Source organism: Bufo gargarizans, chromosome 3 (assembly GCF_014858855.1).
Source record: "Bufo gargarizans isolate SCDJY-AF-19 chromosome 3, ASM1485885v1, whole genome shotgun sequence".
NCBI classification, from domain to species: domain Eukaryota; kingdom Metazoa; phylum Chordata; class Amphibia; order Anura; family Bufonidae; genus Bufo; species Bufo gargarizans.
In genome coordinates this window covers 464,150,433-464,164,307 of record NC_058082.1, presented here as the reverse complement: position 1 = coordinate 464,164,307, position 13,875 = coordinate 464,150,433, and the positions used below count along the sequence as shown (strand labels likewise).

The 13,875-nt window shown below is 42.3% G+C and overlaps 1 protein-coding gene across 1 annotated transcript in view; it reads right to left on the bottom strand.

Moving 5' to 3' along the window:
• Window positions 1-8,820, bottom strand: part of LOC122931674 — a 48,963-nt gene extending 40,143 nt beyond the window's left edge. Inside the window, exons 1-7 of the mRNA XM_044285742.1 lie at window positions 8,816-8,820; window positions 7,454-7,507; window positions 7,306-7,374; window positions 6,083-6,152; window positions 5,778-5,994; window positions 5,536-5,695; window positions 3,764-4,345 (exon numbers count right to left, since the gene is read on the bottom strand). Coding sequence (XP_044141677.1) covers window positions 3,764-4,345; window positions 5,536-5,695; window positions 5,778-5,994; window positions 6,083-6,152; window positions 7,306-7,374; window positions 7,454-7,507; window positions 8,816-8,820 — 1,157 coding nt within the window. The remainder of the gene's footprint in view (window positions 1-3,763; window positions 4,346-5,535; window positions 5,696-5,777; window positions 5,995-6,082; window positions 6,153-7,305; window positions 7,375-7,453; window positions 7,508-8,815) is intronic.
• Between the last annotated feature and the right edge of the window lie 5,055 nt (window positions 8,821-13,875).

The following is a 13,875-nucleotide window of genomic DNA, read 5'->3' as shown; positions in this document are numbered from 1 at the left end:
AATGCTGTTACTATGAGTCATCTATTATGTTAATGCAGAGCTCATGTGTATACATACTATAGGTTGAAATAAATGCTAACATATGATTGGATGTAAAGAAAGTTCAACCCCTCCTATATCAACTGTTGCCCCCCTGCAATTAAACTAGAGTGAATTGGAACAAGGCACATGTCTGGTCTTCATTCTTATTCACCCTCCTGGTACCAGTACAAGGCTTAATCCAAGCTTACTACCGAGATCATTGACAGGGACACAATGAGGTAAAGGGGTCCAGAGATTGCCCTACCGAGATCATGCCCAGTCGAATTGCAGAGGTCCTGAAAAAGAAGGGCCAACACTGCAGATACTGACTCTTTGCATAAATGTCATGTAATTGTCGTTAAAAGCCTTTGAAACGTATGAAGTACAGTATTTCAGTTGGTAATACCCCTTTAAGTTTTATTTTCGGCCCTTGGAATTGGTTCAGGCTGACAATGTGGCCCCCAACCAGAAAAGGTTGTGCACCACTGATGTAGAGAAAGTTAATACAAGGCACTTACTAATGTATTGTAATTGTCCATATTGTCTCCTTTGCTGGCTGGATTCATTTTTCCATCACATTATACACTGCTTGTATCCATGGTTACAGACCACCCTCAAATCCAGCAGAGGTGGTTGTGCTTGCACACTATAGGAAAAAGTGTCAGCCTCTCTGGTGGCCTGGTCCAGGAGCGCACATAGGCTACTGCTTTTTCCTGTATGGTGCAAGCATGGCCACCGCTGATGGATTGCATAGTGGTCTGTAACCACTTACTGAAGTGAGACAACCCCTTTAAGACAAATTTCTGCACGTTCCCCCTCCCTTCCCCAGTTTCTCAAAAAAGGGATGGGGCCACCACATTTATCTTCATTTGCTCCTGTGTTCAGGCGCAAATGATGACAGATATATACAGCAGCTACAAGTTACAGAAAAGTATCTATCTCTGCACCAGCTTTATCATCCAGCTGAAGCCACTGTGATGAATGACAGCCAGTCTAAGGCTACTTTCACACTAGCGTCAGGCGGATCCGCCTTAAACGGATCCGTCTGAAGGATTTCACAGACGGTTACAAACGGTGATACTTTGAGCGGATCCGATTGAACGGATCCGCTCGTAAAATGGCTCCGTCTATTGCGTCTGCATCCGTTTAGGCATGCGCTCAGCGGATCCGTTTGCCTAATAAAGGTGCCTCCTAAATGTCCTCCCAATCAAAAAAAACAAACTATTCATGGTCATTTGTAGGTGTGGCTCAGTAGTCCCACTGTAGGTACACCTCTAGTCATTGTAGGTGTGCCTCACAAAGTCCTCCCACTTAGTATTAGAACCTGGTACACCTCAATTCAGACTCATAGCCTATTGGGATCATGTTGCCTGCACACTTGCGTCTCCGGCTGCGTTTTCAAATTCTTAAAGCTAGATGGATGAGACGAGACAGTGAAAGAAGAAGACGTCGTTATTGGATACACCCGATAAGTTCCAGAAGGATGACCAGAGGTGTTTTTTCAGTACTTTATTTGGAATTGCGTGCAAATCCAGAAAAATTTTACAATTATATGCGCATGACGGTTGAGAGTTATGACCAGCTACTGCAGCGCATTTCTTCAACCATCGAAAGGCAAGATACCAGAATGAGAAGGCCCATTTCACCATCAGAGAGGTTAATGGTGACAATAAGGTAAAAAAAATACGAAAAAAAACATTTTATATATTTTTTTATATTTGTATATATATATATGTTTTTAAATATATATAATTTTTTGTTTGTGTTTAGGTATCTTGCTACTGGAGAAACCCTAACGTCATTGCATTACCAATATCGTATTGGAATCTCCACACTCTGTGAAATAGTAAAGGATACTTGCCGTGCATTGTGGGCGACAATGCATGAAGACTATATCCCGCATCCAACAACTGAACGATGGATTCAAATAGCGGACAAGTTCATGCAAACCTGCCAATTTCCAAATTGTGTAGGAGCCGTAGATGGAAAACATATACGTATTGTTAAGCCTTCAAAAAGTGGATCAGAATATTTTAATTATAAAAAATATTTCTCAATAATTTTAATGGCAATTGCAGATGCTGAATATCGATTTGTTGCTGTGGATATTGGAGCATACGGACGGACCAATGACTCCATGGCATTCAAAACCTCCGCTATGGGGCGCCGGCTCTATTCAAAACAATTTGGATTACCGCCTGCAAGACCGTTGCCAGGGACAGATGGACCTCCCATGCCATTTGTTGTGGTAGGGGACGAAGCCTTCCAAATGTGTGAAAATCTTTTAAAGCCATACTCCAGCCGTGATTTAAATTCCACCAAACGGATTTTTAATTATAGACTCACAAGAGCTAGAAGACTGGTGGAGTGCGCCTTTGGGATACTTGTCGCAAAATGGCGTGTTCTAAACAAGGCAATTAACCTAAAAGTAGAAACTATTGATCATGTTGTTAAGGCTTGTGTGGTGTTACATAACTATCTATTATCTGAGGAACCACTGCGTCTGGACCCTCAAGATGTAGATTGTACACTGACCAGGATGCAAAATGTGTCATCTCGATCTACCGTCGCAATTTCTAGAATGAGGGACGGTTTTGCCAATTATTTTGTCTCCGAAGCAGGTAGCGTGCCCTGGCAAAATAATGTTTTGTAAATGTTGTTATGGTTTATCATTGTAAAAATAAAAATAAAAATTATCACTACTATTGTAATGTTTTTTTTTTCTTTCCCTAAAGAGGTCTAGTCATTATGGATAAAGACATAGTGTTTTTATCCAAATGTCCTTTTTTTGGTGTGGTTCCATTTCATGGGTTGAAGTCTTCGACTGGGCTCTGTTCACTAATTGCCTCTGAACCCAGGTCAAAGACTACAACATTATGTTAGTTTCCTGTCCCCTGTGGTAATGACGATAATACCGCATCATCTTTGCTAATTAAAAAAATTAAATAATTTAGGCTCTGTAGTATTCTACAGTTGGTGATGATGATCCAATAGTATCGTTAGTTCCACAAGGGCTCATGTGGAGAACAAGATTGGCTCATGAAAAAACTATGTTCATTTGCCAATCAGCTATAACAGTATTTCACAACCAGCGTGCCTACTGCTGTTGCTACACTACAACTCCCAGCATGACAGCACAGCCTTTGGCTGTGCAGGCATGCTTTGATTTGCAGTTTTGCAATACCTGGAGGCACACTGTTATAAGAGCTAGAATCTGCTAAATAATCAGCTTTTTGAAAGCAAGTTATTTATTACACTCTAGCAGTCATGATCACTACAGGTGTAGACAAAATAATTTTTCTGATAACAAAAATATAAATACCAAAATTGCAAGACTTTACTTTACCCACACCTGTAGTGAACATTTTTTTACTAAAAACAATAACAACAGACAAAGTTTATTCAGAAAAATAATGATTTTATTTAATTTAATTTTTTAAATAATAATTTAATTTATTTTTTTAAGCAAAATATTTTTTTTTAGAACTTGGTAAAACGTTTAGGGGAGGTGTAGCGTTGGGGAGTGGACCGTCCTGGACCAGCGGCAGAAGCCCCCCTGTCTTCAGATGAGGACTGAAAATGATGCGCCGTGGGAAAGGATGCAGGATTTCTGGGGGTGTGGTGAGTGGAAGGGTCGGGAGTTGATTGTTCCCGAGCATGGGACAAAGAATGAGTGGGGAAAGAAGTAGGAGCATGATAGCGAGGAGGAGAGGGAGTTGCAGAAAAAGATGGTAGATTGTACCCATGCTCGGGGGGTTGGGAAAGGGAAGGATGATGTGAATGGGAAGGTAGACTTTGAGCGTGTTGATACACATGGGTTGGGGGGTAGGTAGTGGGTGGGGGGTAGGTAGTGGGTGGGGGGTAGGTAGTGGGTGGGGGGCGGTGCAGGATTTCCCACGACGCATTCTCCATCATAATACGGAACTCATGCACCTGCTCAGGATTCATTTGGTCCATCCGGGGGACCATGGTTTGCAGGAAATGTTCGTGTTGGGAGAGTTGACGTGCCGACTCCGCCCCCTCCCCTCGGCGTGCCAAGTCTTCCACAACTCGACGCATGTCTTCTGCGAAACCTTCCAGAGCATCAGAAACGATCTCTACAAGGTCCCCATAGTCTTCCCGACGGCTCCTACCTGGTCTCCTGCGATTCAACGTAGCTCTCACATTTTCTCGCCATCTTGAGAGCGTACGTTGAAAAGAGGGACCAGGTAGGGGACCAGGATTGACCCGAACAGGTGAATGAGGGACAGGAGGGCTGGTGGTGGCGGCCGGTCCTGGGTCCGCTTCAAGAGAGGGTTCAGGCTCCCGAGTGCTGCTGGTAGTTCTGCAGAGAGAAAAAAAAAAGGCCTTTTATTATAAAATACAGTATCTAATAACATTTTCTACTAGATGGCTGCATGAGAGAAACATACATATACTTAAAGATAGTTATGAAGATCTAATAAAAAAATAGTGCAATAAATTTAAAAAAACAAATAAAATATCAACACGTATAGTTTGAAAATGAAGACGAGACAGAGGGGATATGATGAAATACAGTAATGGAATAATGAATGAAAAAAGTAGATTTATAAATAAAAAAAATACTATAAGAGGACATAGTTTAAAATGAGGAACAAAAATTTAAATTAAATATCTAGAATTTTAGAGTAGTGTCTGCAAGGAATAGCCTTTCTCAAAAAGTGGTAGCTACAAAAACAGTGAAGGAGTGTTTAGCATGCATCGGAAAAGGCAGAAGGCCATCCTTCATATTGTGGCAAGGTTATAGTATACTGAATATTGGGCAGACTAGATTCTTCCCTAAAAAAATTGTATGGCGAAAATACATTGAATGCTACTATAGGTCAGAATCGTATTATGAAGAAGGAATTATTGGAATGGCAAACGTGTCTCTTCCTTTCGGCTAATGCAATACTCCATTTCAACCCATGCCTATACATTCCTTGAAACTACAATCATACAGCAGCACAATATAGAAATTTTTAAACAAAACTTTAGATCCATTTTCCAGACCTGATCTATTGTTCTTTTTTGACCTTTGCTTGACAAATTTTAGATAACTGAATCAGAGAATGATTTGTCTCACACAACCTTGTCAAGAGTTAATTCTGGATCTATTGTAACTGTAGACCAGAATAGGACAAGTGAGAAAAAAGTTGTCATAGAATCCTTTGACTCACAAATCCTATTACAAACAGAAGTCAAGGTCTATTGTTCCTTTCTGTCCTTTATTGAATGAGATAAATAAATACAAATTTCCTTTGTCTCACACAAAGTTCAAGACAGAAGTCTAGATTTCGTGAAACTTTAGACCATAATAGGACAAGTGAGATAAAGTTATGAAAGAATCCTTTGTATCACTAATCCTATTACAGACAGAAGTCTAGGTCTATTGTCCCTTTACTGAACAATGTTGAATGCAAAGATGGGAGAATCCTTTGTCTCTACCAAACCTTTCAGGAAAAAAAAAAACATTAAAGACAATTCATAAATTAAAAAAATGTAAACAATTACCTTCGAAGGCCCAGCGTCGGACGCAGAAACCCCAACGCCTCATTGTGGGCGTAGGGCTTCTGTGGTCTGGCTCCAGAGCCACTCGGGGCGTGAACCTCACGATTGTACTCTCTCTTGAAGCGGTCCCGGATTGACCGCCACCGAGTGATAATCTTGTCCACTGTTGAAAAAAAATAAAAAAACGTTAGTGTAATGTATTATTGTTGGTGTTACCTTTATACATGACTGAAAGTTGTACTTACCATATTCTTTTTGGTCCGCCGCAGAGAGATCCTCCCAGCCAGAGACGAATTCCTCGCCAATATCCCTCCAGAGCCGCTGGGTGAGATGATGGTCGGCGTGTTGGCGGTCGGAGGGGTCCCATAGTGAGGGACGAGCCTCCACCAGTTGGATAAGGAGTTCATTCTCACTGCTGTGAATGACGAACTCCCTGTCTTCCCTGGCGGAGACTGCAGAAACCTTGAATAAAAAAAAAAAAAATTAATAATCTCTCAAAAGGAATTGAAATGTTAAATACCCAAGTATATAATACTTACACATCTCCGACCGCCACGGCCTCTCCCACGGCCTCTGGAGGGGACTGGGGGATTCTGTACGGCGGATCTTGTAGAAGTTTCCTTTAAAAAATAAATATATTAGGTTAAAAAATGAAACCTATAAATTAATAAAAATATATTGAAATTTTCTTACTTCAGTCCGGTCCTGGTCCATACCAGCTACACCTCCCCGTGGTGAACCCTGTGATTCCTCTGAACTTCGCGGCCTTGGTGATGGCCTTGGGCTTGTGGAATCACTTGAAGACGGAGACTATAAAAAAAAATAAAAAATTTATTTATTTTTATATATATATATATATATATATATGTATATATATAGATAGATAGATAGATAGATAGATAGATATATCTGTTAATGAAAATAGAAGTTGATGAGTATACTGTGGAGCTTGTCCAATTTCGATGATAACCATATTTGAAATTTTATCACGGTGGGAATATATTTTGACCCCCCCAAAAAATTTGAAAAAATAATAGGTCAGAAAAAATATTATTGTGCGGTATGGGGTCCACATGGTGCCATAGTGCGGTATGGGGTCCACATGGTGCCATAGTGCGGTATGGGGTCCACATGGTGCCATAGTGCGGTATGGGGTCCACATGGTGCCATAGTGCGGTATGGGGTCCACATGGTGCCATAGTGCGGTATGGGATCCACATGGTGCCATAGTGCGGTATGGGGTCCACATGGTGCCATAGTGCGGTATGGGATCCACATGGTGCCATAGTGCGGTATGGGGTCCACATGGTGCCATAGTGCGGTATGGGATCCACATGGTGCCATAGTGCGGTATGGGGTCCACATGGTGCCATAGTGCGGTATGGGATCCACATGGTGCCATAGTGCGGTATGGGGTCCACATGGTGCCATAGTGCGGTATGGGGTCCACAAGGTGCCATAGTGCGGTATGGGGTCCACATGGTGCCATAGTGCGGTATGGGGTCCACATGGTGCCATAGTGCGGTATGGGGTCCACATGGTGCCATAGTGCGGTATGGGGTCCACATGGTGCCATAGTGCGGTATGGGGTCCACATGGTGCCATAGTGCGGTATGGGGTCCACAAGGTGCCATAGTGCGGTATGGGGTCCACATGGTGCCATAGTGCGGTATGGGATCCACATGGTGCCATATTGCGGTATGGGGTCCACATAGTGACATTAGACTTTAACATTTTAAAATACTGCAGAATGTCACAATAGCATGTACTTACCACTTCTTCAATTCGTCGTCGCCTGGTTGGAGGCCAAGCTTTATTTCTCCTATCTTTATTTTCAGACATCTGTTGAAAAATAATTTAAATATTTGTTTTAATGTGAAATAACATAATTGACCGATATAATATCAATTTTTAAACTTACTTTTTGAGCAAATTTTGTAATTTCTTTAGATTTGAATCGACAATGTAGCAGTTGCTAAAAAAAAAAGAAAAAGAAAAAAAAAGAAAAATTATATACATACTTTTAAACTTTCAATAGTTAAAATCTGTTTGTGATGTGTGCCCACCGCCAATGCCTGCATTACCATCTACATCCACCTATATCTGAATTTTTCCCGTTGCTAGATTTGACACACCACACACGTGCAATAACTGCAAGCTATGCCCTAGGCCAGTGATAGACAAACTGCAGCTCTCCAGCAGTTGCAGAACTACAACTTCCAGCATGAAAAAAATGCCTAGATCTTTCAGCCTACAGCAGAGCATGATGGGAGTTGTAGTTTTGCGACAGCTGGAGAGCCGCAGTTTGCCTATCATTGCCCTAGGCAATGTACTTTGGTCACACCCACATTTCCCATCAAACATAAATCCCATATATCTCTAGCCGACCCGACACACCATAGTCATAAACCATTACAATATTGAAAATCTATCACAGCCATGTGCTCGTCTGCAGCTGTAGTTTGTAGGCCCAATATCACTGCTATATATGCTACATGACACGTTCATTTATAGTGCGCCTATGGAATGACCAAACAAACTTTTCTCAAACAATTTGCCTATTCAATCCCTCATAACAGAATCCACCTCGCCATTTGACATTCTGACACCTATACTGACATCTTTCAGACCCATGCTCAATATGAAACCATCCAACATACCATTGCACCCACAAAACTTAACTGACATCTGCTAAAAAATGCCCATGATAGTGCCTTTATATGCCCCCATGATAGATAGTAAAATTACTAGAAAATTGAAAGAAAAAAAGGAAGAAAAATAGAAAAAACAGAGACAGAAGTTTCATGTACATACCTGTTATTGAACTTGGGGGTCCAAAATGGCCGCTGGGTGTGCAGGGGGAGGAGAAAGGCAGAAGATGGGAGGAGAAATGGAGGGGAGGAGAAATGCAGGGGGAGGTTAAAAATCATTCTGAGCATGCTCAACTAGTAAATTTTAATGTGAACGGATCCGTTTCAGACGGAGCCATGAGAGACCATAACAGACGGATCCGTCCCCATTGACTTCTATTGATCGTTCAGACGGATCCGTTCGCCTCCGCACGGCCAGGCGGACACCCGAACGCTGCAAGCAGCGTTCAGGTGTCCGCCTGCTGAGCGGAGCGGAGGCTGAACGGTGCCAGACTGATGCATTCTGAGCGGATCCGCCTCCATTCAGAATGCATTGGGGCCGTACGGATCCGTTCGTGGCCGCTTGGAAGAGCCTTCAAACGGATCCTTCAAGCGGACAACCGAACGCTAGTGTGAAAGTACCCTAAGCTTACTCCATCTTTAGGATTATTAAATCTGGGCCAGTGCATCTAATCACTAATGTTTTCTTTGTGCCATTTTCCCTTATAGAGAACACAAGGAGCTAAAGAATGCAGCATTTTTTAAAAGAAGCCAGAAAGACAAAAAATTCTACCTAAGCGTGTGTGTCCTGTATTTCATATTCACCATAGATGCTTTTACTGCTAAAAAGCCACTAAAACCATCAAGTGTTCAGAAACACAATAAAATAAAATAAACTATGTGAACCCACCCTAATAGCCTCTTTTATTGCAATCAAAACTGCAAAATCGATAAAGAATTTTCTATGCATATGGTGTAGTGTGGTGTAGAAAAAACATTCCTATTCTAATAACTGAGCATGTTAAAGGGATTCTGTCACCAGGTTTGGGGCTATAGAAATACGGACATGCACGGCTAGATCGCCGCTAGCATGTCCGCAATATATGTGTCCTATAGGGCTGTGTGGTTTTAATTTCTTTAAAAAAATATTTGATAGATATGTAAAAACTGAATGCAATGATGTGGAGGTGCCAACTTCTAATATTTTATTCAGAATAGAACATAAATCACGGAACAAAAGTTTAAACTGAGAAAATGTACCATTTTAAGGGAAAAATATGTTGAATCAGAATTTCATGGTGTCAACAAATCCCCAAAAAGTTAGGACAAGGCCATTTTCACCACTGTGTGGCATCTCCCCTTCTTCTTACAACACTCAACAGACGTCTGGGGACCGAGGAGACCAGTTTCTCAAGTTTAGAAATAGGAATGCTCTCCCATTCTTGTCTAATAAAGGCCTCTAACTGTTCAATCGTCTTGGGCCTTCTTTGTTGCACCTTCCTCTTTATGATGCGCCAAATGTTCTCTATAGGTGAAAGATCTGGACTGCAGACTGGCCATTTCAGTACCCGGATCCTTCTCCTACGCAGCCATGATGTTGTGATTGATGCAGAATGTGGTCTAGCATTATCTTGTTGAAAAATGCAGGGTCTTCCCTGAAAGAGATGACGTCTGGATGGGAGCATATATTGTTCTAGAACCTGAATATATTTTTCTGCATTGATGGTGCCTTTCCAGACATGCAAGCTGCCCATGCCACACGCACTCATGCAACCCCATACCATCAGAGATGCAGGCTTCTGAACTGAGCCTTGATAACAACTTGGGTTGTCCTTGTCCTCTTTGGTCCGGATGACATGGTGTCCCAGATTTCCAAAAAGAACTTCGAATCGTGACTCGTCTGAGCACAGAACAGTCTTCCATTTTGCCACACTCCATTTTAAATGATGCCTGGCCCAGTGAAAACGCCTGAGCTTGTGGATCTTGCTTAGAAATGGCTTCTTCTTTGCACTGTAGAGTTTCAGCTGGCAACGGCGGATGGCACGGTGGATTGTGTTCACTGACAATGGTTTCTGGAAGTATTCCTGAGCTCATTCTGTGATTTCCTTTACAGTAGCATTCCTGTTTGTGGTGCAGTGTTGTTTAAGGGCCCGGAGATCACGGGCATCCAGTATGGTTTTACGGCCTTGACCCTTACGCACAGAGATTGTTCCAGATTCTCTGAATCTTCGGATGATGTTATGCACAGTTGATGATGATAGATACAAAGTCTTTGCAATTTTTCGCTGGGTAACACCTTTCTGATAATGCTCCACTATCTTTCTGCGCAACATTGTGGGAATTGGTGATCCTCTACCCATCTTGGCTTCTGAGAGACACTGCCACTCTGAGAAGCTCTTTTTATACCCAATCATGTTGCCAATTGACCTAATTAGTGTTAATTGGTCTTCCAGCTCTTCGTTATGCTCAAATTTACTTTTTCCAGCCTCTTATTGCTACTTGTCCCAACTTTTTTGGCATTTGTTGACACCGTGAAAATTTGAATCAACGTATTTTTCCTTTAAAATGATACATTTACTCGGATTAAACGTTTGATCTGTCATCTACGTTCTATTACAAATAAAATATTGACATTTGCCATCTCCACATCATTGCATTCAGTTTTTATTCACAATTTGTTTAGTGTCCCAACTTTTGGGGAATCCGGTTTGTACAAGGCAGGAGATGTGCAGCTGTGTAGAGGTAGTAGTAGCAGCAGCAGTATAGTATGGAACATGATGTACAAGGCAGGAGATGTGCAGCTGTGTACGGGTAGAAGTAGTAGTAGTATTTCTTAGACTGCCCACAATAAAAGTCTTGCCTTACTGGGGGGGGTATCTGGTGTGGCCACCATTTGCCTCACGCAGTGCAACACATCTCCGTCGCATAGAGTTGATCAGTTTGTTGATTGTGGCCTGTGGAATGTTGGTCCACTCCTCTTCAATAGCTGTGCGAAGTTGCAGAATATTGACAGGAACTGGAACACGCTGTTGTATATGCCGATCCAGACCATCCCAAATATGCTCAATCGGTGACATGTGCGGTGAATATGCTGGCCATAGAACTGGGATGTTTTCAGCTTCCAGGAATTGTGTACAGATCCTTGCAATATGGGGCCATGCATTATCATGCTGCAACATGAGATGATGGTCGTGGATGAATGGTACAACAATGGGTCTCAGGATCTCGTCAGGGTATCTCTGTGCATTCCAAATGCCATCAATAAAATGCACCTGTGTTCGTTGTCCATAACATACGCCTGCCCATACCATAACCCCACCGCCACCATGGGCCACTCAATCCACAATGTTGACTTCAGCAAACCGCTCATCCACACGACGCCACACACGCTGTCTGCCATCTGCCCTGGACAGTAAAAACCGGGACTCATCCGTGAACAGAACTCCTCTCCAACATGCCAGACGCCATCGAATATGAGCATTTGCCCACTCAAGTTGGTTACGACCACTAACTTCAGTCAGGTCCAGACCCCAATGAGGACGACAAGCATGCAGATGAGCTTCCCTGAGACGGTTTCTGACAGTTTATGCAGAAATTCTTTGGTTATGCAAAGCGGTTGGTGCTGCAGCTGTCCGGGTGGCTGGTCTCAGACGATCATGGAGGTGAACATGCTGGATGTGGAGGTCCTGGGCTGGTGTGGTTACACGTGGTCTGGGGTTGTGAGGCCGGTTGGATGTACTGTCAAATCTCCCGAAACTCTTTTGGAGACAGCTTATGGTAGAGAAATGAACATTCATTGCACGGGCAACAGCTCGACATTCCTGCAGTCAGCATGCCAATTGCACACTCCTTCAAACGTTGCGACATCTGTGGCATTGTGCTGTGTGATCAAACTGCACATTTCAGAGTGGCCTTTTATTGTGGGCAGTCTAAGGCACACCTGTGCAATATTCATGCTGTCTAATCAGCACCTTGATATGCCACACCTGTGATGTGGGAGGGATTATCTCGGCAAAAGAGAAGCGCTCACTAATACAGATTTGTGAACAATATTTGAGAGTAATGGGTCTTTTGTGTATGTAGAAAATGTTTCAGATCTTTAAGTTCAGCTCATTCAAAATGGGAGCAAAACCGAAAGTGTTGCGTTTATATTTTTGTTCAGTGTATGTACAGGTGAAACTCGAAAAATTAGAATATCGTGCAAAAGTCCATTTATTTCAGTAATGCAAATTAAAAGGAATTGCATTTATGCAGCTTAAAATTTGAATTTTGTGAAAATGTTGAATATTCTAGGCTCAAAGTGTCACCCTCAAGTCAGCTAATTAATCTATACCCCCTGAGCAAAGGGTACCTCAAAATTGAGACTTTGGGGTTTCATAAGCTGTAAGCCATAATCATCCAAATTATAACAACTAAAGGCATGTAGTGAGTCTATGTCATATATTAGTTTCACCTTTTAAGTTGCATTACTGAAATAAATGAACGTTGCACGATATTCAAATTTTTCGAGTTTCACCTGTAGTAATAGTGGCATTAGCAGCACAGTATGGTAAATAATGGACAAGGCAGAAGATGTGCATCTGTCTAGGGGGAGCAGTGGCAGCGCATTCTTGTTTCCTGCTCACACATTCTGTTATGGATGACTGACAATGGAGCAGAGGAAGAGTAGCTGATGATGTTGACGGTGATGATGACAACAATGACACAAGTAAGGTTCCCCACTGTTCCTATTTAAAATAGAATTGAGCCCCCACTGTGAACTTATTATAATAGTAATTCCGCTCACAATAAAAATAAAAAATAAACCTAAAATTAATCTGACTGCATTCCCACGATCAGCAGCCACTTCCTCCCACTCGTGAATTGCGCTATCTGGTGTCTTCTGGATGCTCTTGACCTCCTAGGAGCCCAACCTCCGTACATTTGGTAGGTCACAGGCCAATAGCAGACAGTGGCTTACTAGAGTAGATGGGGAAGGAAGCCAAACGCTCTCTGCTCTGCATTAGATTTCAACTGGATCTGCTTTTTGAAGATATGGATGTACAGTAGTTGAAAGCAGCACTAGCCCAGGGATCTGGGAGTGCCCCCTTTCCGCAACAGTCTCCCATCCTTCTTTCACGCCTCCTAAATACAAACGGTTAGTGTTAATTGTACCGATAGCATATCCACTCCAGGTTTAACACATAAATGCAGCATCATAACATGAATGCAGCTTGTACGTACTCCAAAGCATATCAGACTGCAGAATGCCATTCATTGTGAAATCCCTCAATTGGACAGCTTGAAATCCAGTGATTCCGGAGATCTCCCTAACGCTGATCTAAGCTCACTTATGATCGATCAAAGTTAATCAAACAGGGAGTTTTACAGCTCCATTTTAATGGCGTAGAAAAGTCCAAAATTTCTACTAAAACTTGCCTCTTCTCTCTCTTTTCCAAAACTTATGTCACTGGTAAAAAGTGGCGCGGTGTGGGCCAATATGTGTGCCAGAGGAAGAACACATATTGAAATGTTCCTTGCTGGTGTGGATTTCATTTTCTGGTGTACAGACCTCCCAAAGATGTGCCAAAATTAGAGTTGAGCGAACCTACTTGGCAGGTTTAAGTGAATTACGTAATGGATTCCGTTGAATCCATCGCGTAATTCAATGCCGGCATGCCAAACGGAATGCCATTAGAGGCATTCTGCTTTGCATGCCGTCATAACACGAGTG